This window comes from Coenobita brevimanus, chromosome 54, assembly GCF_032717465.1.
Source record: "Coenobita brevimanus isolate Jiangsu-jjx chromosome 54, ASM3271746v2, whole genome shotgun sequence".
Lineage (NCBI taxonomy): Eukaryota > Metazoa > Arthropoda > Malacostraca > Decapoda > Coenobitidae > Coenobita > Coenobita brevimanus.
In genome coordinates, this window is record NC_137007.1 from 38,993,453 (window position 1) to 39,006,957 (window position 13,505).

The 13,505-nt window shown below is 40.5% G+C and overlaps 1 protein-coding gene across 1 annotated transcript in view; it reads left to right on the forward strand.

Moving 5' to 3' along the window:
- LOC145401113 (uncharacterized) overlaps positions 1-10,013 on the forward strand; it is an 84,092-nt gene extending 74,079 nt beyond the window's left edge. Inside the window, exons 44-52 of the mRNA XM_080273483.1 lie at positions 1,898-1,979; positions 2,731-2,914; positions 4,578-4,914; positions 5,654-5,796; positions 6,374-6,564; positions 7,223-7,393; positions 7,966-8,109; positions 8,656-8,737; positions 9,686-10,013. Coding sequence (XP_080129609.1) covers positions 1,898-1,979; positions 2,731-2,914; positions 4,578-4,914; positions 5,654-5,796; positions 6,374-6,564; positions 7,223-7,393; positions 7,966-8,109; positions 8,656-8,737; positions 9,686-9,865 — 1,514 coding nt within the window. The 3' untranslated portion in view covers positions 9,866-10,013. The remainder of the gene's footprint in view (positions 1-1,897; positions 1,980-2,730; positions 2,915-4,577; positions 4,915-5,653; positions 5,797-6,373; positions 6,565-7,222; positions 7,394-7,965; positions 8,110-8,655; positions 8,738-9,685) is intronic.
- The last annotated feature ends 3,492 nt before the right edge of the window (positions 10,014-13,505 follow it).

Consider the following 13,505-nt stretch of genomic DNA (forward strand, 5'->3'; position numbering starts at 1 on the left):
TATGTGTGTCTGTCTGTCTGGCTATCTGTCTATCTATCTGTCTATCTATCTATCTATCTGTCTGTCCGTCCGTCTGTCTGTCTATCTATCTGTCTATCTCTCTCTCTCTATCTATCCATCTCTCTGTCAGTTAGTCTATGTATGTATGTATTTTTAACTGTCTGTCGCCATATGCTGCATCCTGTGAGGGGTGACCTTGGCAAAATGATTTCTATAGGGTCATGTCCTCACACAGGAAGGACCCATTCCCCTCCACCCACATCACACCACCCCCACTCCCCCCTCCCTTGGCTACTCCCTAAGCTTGCCCCTCCATCTCGTTTTCTTCTGCCGCAAAATAAATACACACACACACACACACACACACACACACACACACACACACACACACACACACACACACACACACACACACACAGCATCCCGCAATGATTATGTATGGGATATTGGTGAAGAGGCTGACTGAAGGGAGGAAGAATGGGAAGCATGTGTCCGCAGAGTCCAGATCACTTGCATTGAGAGAGAGAGAGAGAGAGAGAGAGAGAGAGAGAGAGAGAGAGGGAGAGATGCATGTTTCCCTTTCCTTCTCGTATGACTTTGACCTTCTGAAGGATATTTAGAAGTTTAGGGCCGTGCAGGACAATGAAACTCTTTCAAGTATATCGTTACATGTGACGTTTTCAGCGTTACTTATTACATCCAGTCTCACCACCAGTGCCACATCAAAGAATATTGGGTCTCCACATTCACTCATTGCTGGATCCGCTTCTGTATGGTAATCCTACTGTATACGTTGCACAGGAAGAAGGCAGTTACTCAGATTTCACCTTCATATTTTCCCCTCTCCTCACCGTCAGCAGAAACCTACAATTAGCAGCATCCTGAGATTGAGTAACAGCCTATTGTCTTGGCGATGTGGTTCTAAAGAGAGTGATAATATATTCACATGCTGAAGGCTTTTACTTTCTGTTGTGCTGTGTTGGAGGATAGAAAGCTAACAATTATGAAAAAGTTGTTTATTGAAGCTAAAAATAGTCCCATATTACTGCGCGTATAGGAGGGGCTAGTACATAGAAGTTGAAGCTATGGGATAATATGAGTCCAGAGACTACCCACATAAGCTCACGGTGCAGCCTCTTTTGCTTAGTCTTTGCACTATTATTACTAAATGCAACCGAGAATGTAATTTTTACACATCAATATTAGAATATTTTCTGGGGGGGAGGGGGAGTGGCGACCGTTTTCTTGATACAGAAGAACGTCAAAGAAAATATGAGGTTGCTAGGACACGCTCTGCTATTTAAAGAATTTTAAAGACGTTAATCAAGACTGTTGCTGTTGCTAAACCCCATATCCGTCCGGCAGAGCAGATTCGCCGTCCGCAGGTAAGCTGCTGCCTTCAGGGGAGCGTTAGATAGGTTCCCCAAACCGTTTATAAGTCGCAGTGCACCAAGAGTGTACAAACATGACGGGTAATCAAAAGACAAAGTTTAATTTCTCCATTGTTGTGTGCAACAGAATCAGTAAAATACGAATGAGGAATATTACTCAGAGTTCACCAACAAGTATTACAGTTCATACATATTACTGTAATACATGATATGGTAAGTTGGGGAAAAAGAGGCCCCATCCCCATCCATAACGTGGGTACTATAACGCAGTGGATTGATGAAAATGGACCTGATCAGTGCATCCCTGTAGAACTTTTGCATCATATTGTTTAAACATATATCAAAAGCAATAAAACCTTCCTCTTTCTCCACCCCACCCCCAAAATGAGCTTTCTTAAATGCATTGTCCTATTGGCACATGTTTTGCCACAAAATAAAACCAAGTATTTGTACTGCTCGAACCTAACCTAATTTGAAAAACCCAACCTCCGTCTCCAACTCGTCAGGTGCATCAGTGATCCGGATGATGGCCCACTTCCTTACCGAGGCCACGTTCAGGAAGGGCCTCACCAACTACCTCAGGAAGAAGTAAGTTTTGTCGATTCTCTCCAGGATTTGTTATATATACAGTATCTTACTGATCCTCATATTTATCAATTTCCCTGTATTCCATTCAGACTCTGGGATTTCCCTTTGGTTGAATAAAATAGTTCATAGTGTTCAGGATAAAATAAAGACTTAGTTGGTTCTAAATGGGAAATATCCATAACAATTTAGTTACTAATGTTATATTTTATTACCTGTTTATATTTTCATTGTTAATCTCTATGTTATTATTATACGGGTTGCTTCTTCTTTTTATATGACCTACTTTATAAACGTACATGTAATTATTTACGCTGCTCGATAACAAAATCAGATCAAATTACACTTTAATCATCTATTCACAAAATTCTATAACTATAAAGCAAACCAGGCTCATTTTATCCTTATGAGACTTCATATAAGCTTATTGTCTCTCGCTGCAGTGAACGCAATATAGGCCTATTTCATTTTTACAAACTCCAAACGATTTTTTTTTTTTTAATGTATCCGACTCTGGGCAAAAGCTTCAGAGCCTATCCCAAGGCCCAGTAGTCCTCCTACACACCTCCACATGTCACAACTTCGACGCTAACACCCACCGTCCATACTGAGTACCTCCTAGGGCTGTCTCATACAGGGCTGGTGTACTTGTGTGTTTTGTCAAAACGTACTTTGGTCATTATGGAACTAAGTCTCAGGTCATTTATATACACCGCCTGAGGAGCCATTATTGAAGCTTTAATGTTCTCTGCAGGACCTATGACAGTGCAGAACAAGACGACCTATGGCAGTACCTGACCATGGCGGCTCACGAGGATGGAACTCTGCCCAGGGACGTGACGGTAAAGATGATCATGGACACCTGGACGCTGCAGATGGGCTACCCCATCATCACCGTCACCAGGTCGCCCGACGGAACTACAGCCACTGTGTCCCAGGTTGGTATGGATGGACTATGGTAAGGCCTGTGTGGTCTGTGTATCTGTGCTAAATTAGTGTCACTCCATGTGCGATTATCGATATGTGCTGAACTTATGTGTAATCCATCTTTATATGTTTTTAACGTTCAGTAGCCTTCCTTCCTTTATATCTAAGTCTCTGTTGTTGATCGGCTTATCGTCTCAGTTAGTAGGGACAGGGCGACTAATTATGTGATCAGCCCGTGTCTGATCCACCTTTTATACCTTGTTTATTAATCCATATATATATATATATATATATATATATATATATATATATATATATATATATATATATATATATATATATATATATATATATATATATATATATATATATATTAATTTCTGCGGCATTGTGACTGGTTGGTGATTGGTGGATGAAGAATACACCAGGTAGAGTCAAAGTTTATTCCTGACTAGTGTTGTAAACCTTCATCAGAGAAATAATGAAACTTTACAGTGAAACCAGTCAGGAATAAACTTTGACTCTGCCTCGTGTATTCTTCATCCATACACCGTAATTATCTGTCTGTCTTGTTGGTCGGCTTGTCGTCTCAGGTAGGTAGGGATGAGGAGACTGATTTGCGGTCAGTAGGCTACTTCCATCTTTATAGCTTGTTTTTCTTATCCATTCTAATATTCATGTATCTATGAACTGGTGAGATTTAGTGTGTGCTGACCCTCTATCTGTATCATTGCCTGGAAGAAAGTCCTAGTCTGAGTTTCACACAGACTATACTATGCTCATTCTAACAGGGCGTAAATCTGCCATTTCTCTGACATGAAAACTGGGCAGTAACAGGAGATTAGCACTGGAATATGGTGCTGATCACGAAGTGCCATGAGAAGAAGGTAGAACCGTAACATTATCTGCCACTGAGCTACGTGAAATACGCTACAAAAGAGCAAAAGTCTTTGCAAAGTTAAAGTTAGTATTCCAATAGCGACCTGACTTCCAGTCATACAGTTGTAGTTCAAAAGCTCTGCTTGACCACGAGAAATGATACCTGAGGTCCGTCTGTTTGAATTGTGTGTCCGTGTTAACCATTTCACACATAATTATTTTCATTTCAAAAGAGATTCATGGTTGTAAAGACTGGCAAGTTTGACAACACCAAAGAACTTAACTTTACTATGTGTTAAATTTATCCATCTAACCCGTGATAATAGTAGTGGAAAGGAGCACCTTGTATGGTGGCACCGGTGTAATCGGGTGGCTCCATTTGACTGGTTATGCAAATGTCCCTAAGATATTTTCATATCCCCCGGAAGGAGGATGCTGGACTGTAGAAGGGCAACTTCAAGCCCGCAGTCTGCTGGGTTTGCAATTACTACTACTACTACCCTACTACTACTACTACTACTTCTACTTGTACTAATTCAGTACTAATACTAATACTAACCCGTCACCATAATTTCAGGAAAGATTCCTGAAGGTAGAGTTACAGATCTGAGAACCTTACATTTCGGTAGCGTGTCCATATTCATCTCATCCACATCAGGAAAGATTCTTGTTGGTAAAGAGAAAAGATGTCCAAGGACCTTATATTTCGGTAGTGTGTCCATACCAGCCAACTCACCTATGATTAACGATGACAGGAGCATACGATCCTTATCAAACACGCGACTATACTTTCAGGATAGATTCTTGCTGGCCAAGAGTAGCAAGTCCGACGACACCCGAAAGTACCGCTGGTGGGTGCCTCTGACTTACACGGGCCAGAATAACCCAGACTTTGAGGCCACACAGCCTGAGGTGTGGATGAAGGACTCTGACACGCAGGTGACCGTATCTTCTCTGCCTGCCAAGAACCTTTGGGTTATCTTTAACCTCCAGGAGACGGGCTATTACCGCGTCAACTACGATCAGAACAACTGGAACCTCCTGGTGCAGCAACTGAACCAGGACCACAACGCCATCGCCGTCAACAATCGTGCTCAGATCATTGACGATGCCTTCAACCTTGCTCGTGCAGGTAGGCTGTAACACTAAAGGGGGAAAAATGTAGCATAAATGACCTTTTTTTTTTTTCTTGTTTACCTTGGTTTTTTCAGGAATACACACTGGAGCTAAACTTCAGTCTCTTCCCTGTCCTTCGACTTGGTTTGTATGGGTGAGCCCTGAACTGAAAAATGAAACGTCAATATGGGTCTGGGCCGGTATCACTGATAACTTACGGTTGCTTCTATCTAATAAGTATTTTTTTTTTTTTTTTTTAAGGACAAGGAAAAGGGAGTGTAACTCTTTTAGTGTGTTTTTTTTTTCTGCAAAAACAAATTAAAGTCCCGTCAGGGAATCGACCGTAGATCTGTCTGTGAATCTCTCCCTGTTGTGTGTCGTAGTCTGGGGTAATATTTGGATGTTTTCCTTGCCACTCACACAATCTAGCATAGAGGCTCGGCTTTTTTTTTTTTTTCTTCATTTTGCTCTCCTAGGCTTCTTCATGAATGGCCAAAGAAGCCCAAATGAGCAAAGCATAGAATAAGCTTGGACTCCTACTCTACGTTTCATTTTTGCATTTTCTTGTTTTCTCCTGAAACTGTGAGAATAGCAAGAAAAGGAAAAAATGCAGGATTAGGCCCCAGGTTGATTCTACATTTTCTTCTCTTAGACTTTTTTCCACAGATTTCTCTACAGCTTTCCTCCTAACTCCTTCAGTTTTCTCTTCAGGTTTTCACATTTTTCACTACAGCTTCCCTGGTTTCCACCTACAGGCCAGTTGTCGTACAGAACTGCTCTCAGCGTGATCAGCTACCTGGCCAAAGAGCAGAACTACGTGCCGATATCTTCTGCATTGACCGGCATCAAGTACCTCAACAACATGTTCAAGCGTTCCGGAAACTATGGGGCACTCAGGGTAAGCAATCCAGGAGTTAAGAATGGTCTAAAGGTTACGGGGCTTTCAGGCAGTGCGGTCTGGAAGTTATGATGTGACAAGGGCAAGGGGTCGAGAGATAATGATGCCCTAGGGGTATGTTACTTCAGCAATCACGGAATGAGGTAATGGCACACCTACTTTCTGACTTTGCTTATATCTCTGATTGGGATAAAAGAAACTTGTTTTTTTGCATACTGTGTTCGCACTTTTTTTTTTCTTTTACAATTTCAAGGGAAATTTTTTCCCACTTAGGTAGCAGCCTTTTATCAGGATAAATTATCTCCACTGGTCATATTTAATATATATATATATATATATATATATATATATATATATATATATATATATATATATATATATATATATATATATATATATATATATATATATATATATCTTTCATGAAGACAAAGTTATTCAATAAACTGCATCATCATTATCATCATCATCAACCTGCTGATCCTTCTTTCCACGTAAATTGGTCATGATAATTACAAGTATTCTTTCGTCAAGACAGTATGCCATTTCACATAGCTCTGTTTCTACCATCATTCAGAAGTACCTGCTCGACCTGGTGATCCCTCTGTACAACTCGGTGGGCTTCCAAGACAAGATGACCGACCCCCACCTGGACCAGCTCAAGAGGGTCAAGGCTATAACGTGGGCCTGCGAATTGGACCACCCCGACTGTGTCTCCAGGTCCACCACCCTCTTCCGCCAGTGGATGGATAACCCGACCAACAGCAGGTACAGCACAGCGACTTGGGCTTTGTGGTGAGGTGGCTTTAGGTGGAGTGTTACTGGGAGATGGCTTTATGTGGAGTGTTATTGCACGATGGCATTGTGGAATGTTATTGAGATGGTTTTATGTGGAGTGTTATTGTGAGGTAGCTTTATGTGGAGTGTTATTGTGAAAATGTTCTGAGTGTTATTATGGAATGTGCAGAGGTTGGAGAGGGTGTCTCTTCACGTATGGAGCTTTCTTGCGATCTGAATGCTTTGTGTGCGAGTGTTCTTGTACTCTGTGGAGAGTTCTTTGTCGTCTAATTTTATGTATGGGGGTGTTTACATTTTGTATAGAATGGTCTCATGGTCTGACTGTGGTGTGTGGAGCGTTTTGTATTTTTTTTTTTTTTTTTTTTGGGGGGGAGTGCTCTTGTGGTATGATTTTATGTGTGCCGTGTATGGGAAGCGTATAAAGTTCTGATAAGGTTCGTTTCCTTTGTAGTCTATAGTGTGTTTTTGCTTATGAGGAGGGGCATTGTAATCTCATTGAGTTCTTTTGGCAGGTTGTAATGTCCTGGAGTTTCATCTGATGATTAATTATGAACAGAACCAAAACCATCACTACACCTGAAATTTTAATCACAATTATTTCAGCTATTTAAAACTTTTTCTATGGCAGCATCATCACACCCAACCTGAAGTCGATGGTGTACTGCTCTGCCATTGCTGCTGGAGGGGAGGAGGAATGGAATTTCGGGTGGGAGCGATATTTGGAGTCCGATACAGCGTTGGAAAAGCGGAAACTGCTCTCTGCTCTTGGTTGCACAAGGAAACTATGGATCTTGTCAAGGTGGGAAAGTTTGCATGCCTAAACTATACAACTTTAGCCATTCAACAACTCGGATTATTTTTAGCTGCTTAGACTATACCCATTTTGCTCTAACGGCCAAAAATTATCATCCCATCATCTCTAATCCTGTTATAACAGTCGAATTACACTAGAATATGATGATAGTCACCAAACAAAGGATGTAGACCCGTAGCACTGTATTATTCTGTCACTGAGCAACGCAATATAAGCTGCAAAAAGACAAATTCCTTTTTAGTAAGGAAACAGGTAGAAACTCCTTTGGCAATAGAGTAGTAGACGAATGGATTAAGCTACCTAGTAATGTAGATGCTGCCCCTTCCATTAAGAGTTTCAAGAATAGGCTTGATAATCAAATGACAAACAAGAGGTGGGTATTAAAAAAAAAAAATCTCATAACCAGTACTAATTCATTCTTTTTCCTTTTCAGGTTACATTATGATAGTCTCTTTCTCTACTTTCACACTTTCCTATAAAATATCCACACCAGTTGGTTTTTCTATACGGCGTGGTGTTGATTAGTTAAATGACTGATCCTTTTTCTCTTGGACCAGGTATCTAAAGATGTCGTTCAGCTCGGATGGCCCTATCAGGAAGCAGGACGCTGTCACGGCATTCACCTCGGTGGCTAAGAATGACGTGGGGCGCGACCTGGCTAGCAGCTACCTTCAGGACAACTGGAAGGGCATTATTGACAAGTGAGCTCTGAAGTAGTAGTAGTAGTAATAGTAGTAGTAGTTGTAGTAGTAGTGGTAGAAGTAGTAATAGTAGCAGTAGCAGTAGCAGTAGCAATAGTTGTAGTAGTAGTAGTTGTAGATGGATGGTGATGATTTTGACAATATAATTCCCAAATGGTTGAAGTTGATTTTTGTGGGGGGAAATGGTAGTAATGGTAGTGGTAGTAGTAGTAGCAGTTATTCTGAATTGCGCATCTTCATAAAATTGTATAGAGGCGAGCCTGGATACGTTTTAATTTTCTTTTCTCAGTAATAAAAAAACACTTGCAGTACTATACTTGCAGGTTTGATAACTAATGTCAGCTACCTGGTCTAAGTTCAGCTACAAAAAACTATCGCTTTTATTTCAACTTCTTTGTCAACAGTCAGCTACGGAGATACTGTTCCCATAGTCATACCGCTTTACTATCACCATCAATGATAAGTGTCTACGCACATCATCGACAACCATTCCCATAGCTATAATAAACTAGAATTATAAATGTTAATGACTTTCCATACTTTCAGCTACGGTTCCGGCATCTTCATCCTACCGAGACTCGTAGAACAGGCTACCACCAACCTTAACACAGAGAAACAGCTGGAGGAGGTAAATGAACCATGATTGTTTACGTTAATTTACGCGATATTCTCGTGGCTTGGCCGATAGTCTCTTGGTTTGGGGCGATATGCTGCTCGTGGCTTGGCCGATATCCTTATGTACTGGGCAATATTCTTTTGGTTTGAGTGATATTCATGTAGTTTGGGCGATATTTTCATGGCTTGGGCAATATTCTCGTGGAATGGCCGATATTCTCGTAGCATGGAGGATATTCTCGTAGCTTAAGCGATAATCATGTGGCTTGGGCGATATTTTCATGGCTCAAACGGTATTCTTGTGGCTTGGGTGATGTTCTCGTGGCTTGGGCTTTATTCTCATGGTTTATTAATAGTTTCGCTCGTGGACTTGGAGGGGCTCATTTAAAACTTTTGCCAGTATTTTCTTAGGTTTAAGGGGGCTGCGTGCATGACACTGGTTATGTTGTCTTGGCCTTGGAAGCCATTAGAATCAAGCACTTCTTCACTTTTTTTTTTTCTCCTAATCGAATGCAACATAATTTGCCTAGGTTACGTAGCCCCACCTAACCTATCCTTACCTTTTCTAATGCAGCCTAACCTAACCCTGCCTACTCTGTGCCCAAATAAACGTATGGAAACTAACCCATCTTAATCAGACATTGAATCAAGCACACCCTAATGCAACGCAGCATAACCTTGTCCTAATCCAACCTTACCTGACCTAACCTAATCTGTTCTAGCATAGCATAAAACATAACGTGGCATTACAGGACATGATGTGTGCTAACCTGACCTGATCTGACAACCTAACCTAACCTGACATCACAAGACATGATCTAACATAACGTAACATTCCATAACGTAAAATAAAATAGCATAATCTGACCTAACCTGATCTAATCCTACCTAACTAAACCAAACCTAACCTAACCTAACCTAACTCAATCTAATCTAATCTAATCTTACCTCTAACCCACAGATAAAGCAGTTCCGGGAGAAGAACACCGATAATCTTGGGGCAGCGAAACGAGCCGTGGACCAGGGTATCGAGAGAACGGCTAACAATATCGCCTGGACCAACGCCAACGCCGAAGTCATTGTGCAGTGGCTCAAGGAGAACGGCTACTCCTCGGTGCTCGGGAAAGTCAAGTCAGAATGAACGTTCGAGAGCCGTGATCTCCCTAGATTATAAGATCGTGCAGTGGGAGAACAACTCTTGAATATCAGGGACGTCGAGAATGAGTGAACGTTCGAGGAGAAAGGTTGAGTTCTCCCTGGCCTAAATTAGATTCTGCGATGGAAAAACGGTGACTGTTATAGACGAGGAACATCATGAAAGAATGAACGTCCAAGGCACTCAAGGTACCGTATGCGGGTGGACTTAATAAATTTTGTAACTAGAGAACGGCAGCCCCAAACAGAATTAAACGTTGTAGGCAAGGAAGGCATCATCTTACTGTCGTCTTCAGAAACTCCATAGAGGGGACGACTGCTCCACTGTGCTCGGGGACTGGGGGGAGGGGGGAAATAAACATTCAAGGCAAACAAGAAACTGTATTCGACCTGACAACAGGACAGTGTTTACTCTTGGGTGTTTGGAACGTTTGAGAAGAGATGAAAGTTCGAAGCAAGTCATGAGTCGTATCTAAGTTGACTTAGGACATTTTATAATAAGCGAACGACTACTCTTGGTGGTAGGAGCATCAGTAGAGTCTGAACATTAGAAGAATGGATCGTTCAGAAAGTGCTAAAAAATATTCAAAGTCATGAGATGCAATGATGAATAAAATGGAAATCGTTTACCATCAGTGTTATAATTTTGAGAAGGGGGAGGGGTCTTCTAGTGATGACAGTGAAAGTGGGCACTTATCAGAGAAAAGACCATCAGAGCTCAAGGAGAAGGTTGTGAAAATATAAGTTTTATCTCAGTCTGATCTGTAGTTTTAGATCTGTATGGATCTTTTTTTCAGTTGCTGTGTGGCTTTTTAACAACTTATATTTAATGTATTTCCATATTTTATTTTATTTCTTTGGGGGGGGGGGGCGAGGGAAAATAAAAGAACTACAAGGAAAGCTTTTCCTAATGATTAAGGTCCTTGCCTTTTTAATACATTTGTTTTCTTTTTAACTGAATTTGTTTGTAATACAAGGTAGACTTGAAAGTGAGAAAACTTGTTTTTTTTAGGACATTGGCTCTCCGTCAGTTTTTGTGAGGACATGTGCAATACTTACGTCAGTAGGATAGGTTATTCTGAAACTTGTTCATAAATAAATATCTGTACTTCTATGTGCTTGACATCCGTATTTAAGATTGCAGATATACATGAAAAACTAGTACCGTATCAATATGGTTGTAAAACAAGCAGTCGATAGAACGTATTTTTATATTGCCAGAACACCACACCAGAGATACCCTAAGTTGTGTTGTGAAGTTTATGCTACTCATTTTTTTTTTTTTTAAATGAAATTCATATTTGTTTATTTTCTGGTATAGCTGTTTTATGAACTACATTCTGATGATGTGGAAATTCAAAAACTTGTGAAAGCTGGATGTAATGTACTTTACATTGGTGTGGCTGTGCAAGTTACAGAATGTGAAAGCCAAATTACTGTGCATTTAAGAGTTAGTGTGAATTGGAAAAGGTTTTGATCAGCTTTGTCAGCCACAAAGGCTCGATTGAAGAACCATTTCACCCCGATGACGTATTTTACATTCTATTGTTGCCATCATCACACGATATTCTTCAGCTTACGAAAGATTTTATAATCTTTAATTCTTTCACCACCAGAGATTTGTCCAAAGTTGAATGAAAATTCCTAGCGATGAGAAATCAGCACAGCACATCACCGGGTTGCGAGGGTTAAGGAGAGAATCTGTGGTTAAGTGTCTGTTGTGAAATGACATAGTGATTGGTGTGTGAATAAATAATGCTAGTAGTTTTACTGTTCTTGAGACAGATAGAGAAACAGACAGAGACAGACAGACGGACGGACGGACAGACAGACAGAGACAGAGACAGAGACAGTGTGCAAGTAAAATCCTGTAAGTAATGTACAGTTCTATAAACCACACTGATGACCATTACACGAACTAGCTTTCAAAGCAGCAGATTAATAAGGCTTTCTTTTTAGATGCCCTGGCGTGGCGACTTATATTTTCCACATAGACATCTCAAGTCTTCCATTATGGTGCTTTGTACTTAATAGTTGATGTGCTTATTGTACTTAGTGTAATTAATGATGTTATTCTGAATCTTAGAGCTTATTTGTAGTTACTAATGATGTGGTAGGTTTATTAGTAAGTTGTACCTACTATAATGTATTTGCGGTATGAGTTACAAAAGACGGAATTTATCATTAAGTTGTTTGTGAATGTCGTCGTGAATAATTGTCGTATAATCAGTGTTAGAGATCATTAGCTCTTTTGTTGTTAGTGACGCACCAAGAGGTTTCATTCCACCTAAAACAAGAGGACATATGTTAGTTGAAAATTACAGCTTTCAAAGGGTTTATTAGCTAGACTTTAACTTTCTGAATACCAGCAGCCCCACCATCAGAAATATATTGTCTTGTGCTAGCCTAAATAAAATACAGAAGTGCGTCAGTAACAGTGAAAGAGTAAAGCTGAAACAAATGCTGTGAATGATGCAAGTAGTAAGCTGCATAGAAGCTTGAAACTCGATTATAGGGGGATGTTTTAGCTACTACGTTGACTTATGGAGAAAATTCAAAAGCTGGATGGGTCTTCCCGCTCTACGAATATAGTAATAATTTGTCCCAGTTCTGACCACTTGTGCTTATAAAATTGCAATATATTAATGATCGGTGAATCAGAAAGCTGTAAATACTGCTCCGCAAGTATACTTTTTGTGTGTATAGTATCTTTGTTTTATAAGACTGAATACAGTAGATCTATAGCCCACATTATTTCAAATCCAGTAGACCCATATATTGTATAGTTCATTATTGTATACTCCAGTTTTGAAATAAATATACGTGTCGTATAAGTGAGCGGTTTAGTTAATATGCACAAATTGTATTGTTAATCCAATCAGTATCATTCTTTCAATGTTTCCTTGTGGTGGAGAGGGATGCCTTCGCTTTGTGGCCTCAATATAACCCAGCAGCTCCACTGTTCAGGTATGGAAACTTTCCGCAAACTTTATCCTTATCTTCCCGAAAACAGTATTTTGGCCTGCCAGGGTAGGACAACTGAAGACTACAGGCCACCAGGTTCACGTTTCAGATGAATCTGGGGTCACAGGAACAACAGCAGCAGCCCCCCCCCCCTTTTTTTTTTCTTGCCACCAGTAGCAAAAGATCTTCAGAAATGACGAGGTTAATGAGGGCTATATCTAACCCCCTCCAGTTCGAAGTCTCCCCTAAGCTGGATGCAGCCACAATTTTTCAAAGACTTACTTGTATAATGGAAGGTATATGAAGGCTATACATTATGAAACCTACTCAGTTCTAAACTTTCTAAACAGTAGAATAATGATAGTCTGGTAATTGCAAGATTAAAATAAAAAATACATCATCGGACTGGAGGTTCTCCTTGGGTCTCTGGTTTTGACTTTTGAGTGCGGAGCCAAAAGGGCCATTGGACGGTGGCGACATTTGGGTTTGGTGGACGGAGCGTGAACTAACCCCCTCTGGGCCTGGGTGGATCGATGTGGAGATTTCGGCCTGCACTTCCACTCATCTCTCTCTCTCTCTCTCTCTCTCTCTCTCTCTCTCTCTCTCTCTCAAATTTCCTGTCTTGAGAACAATCATACATATACTTTTAGTGGCATTCTGTT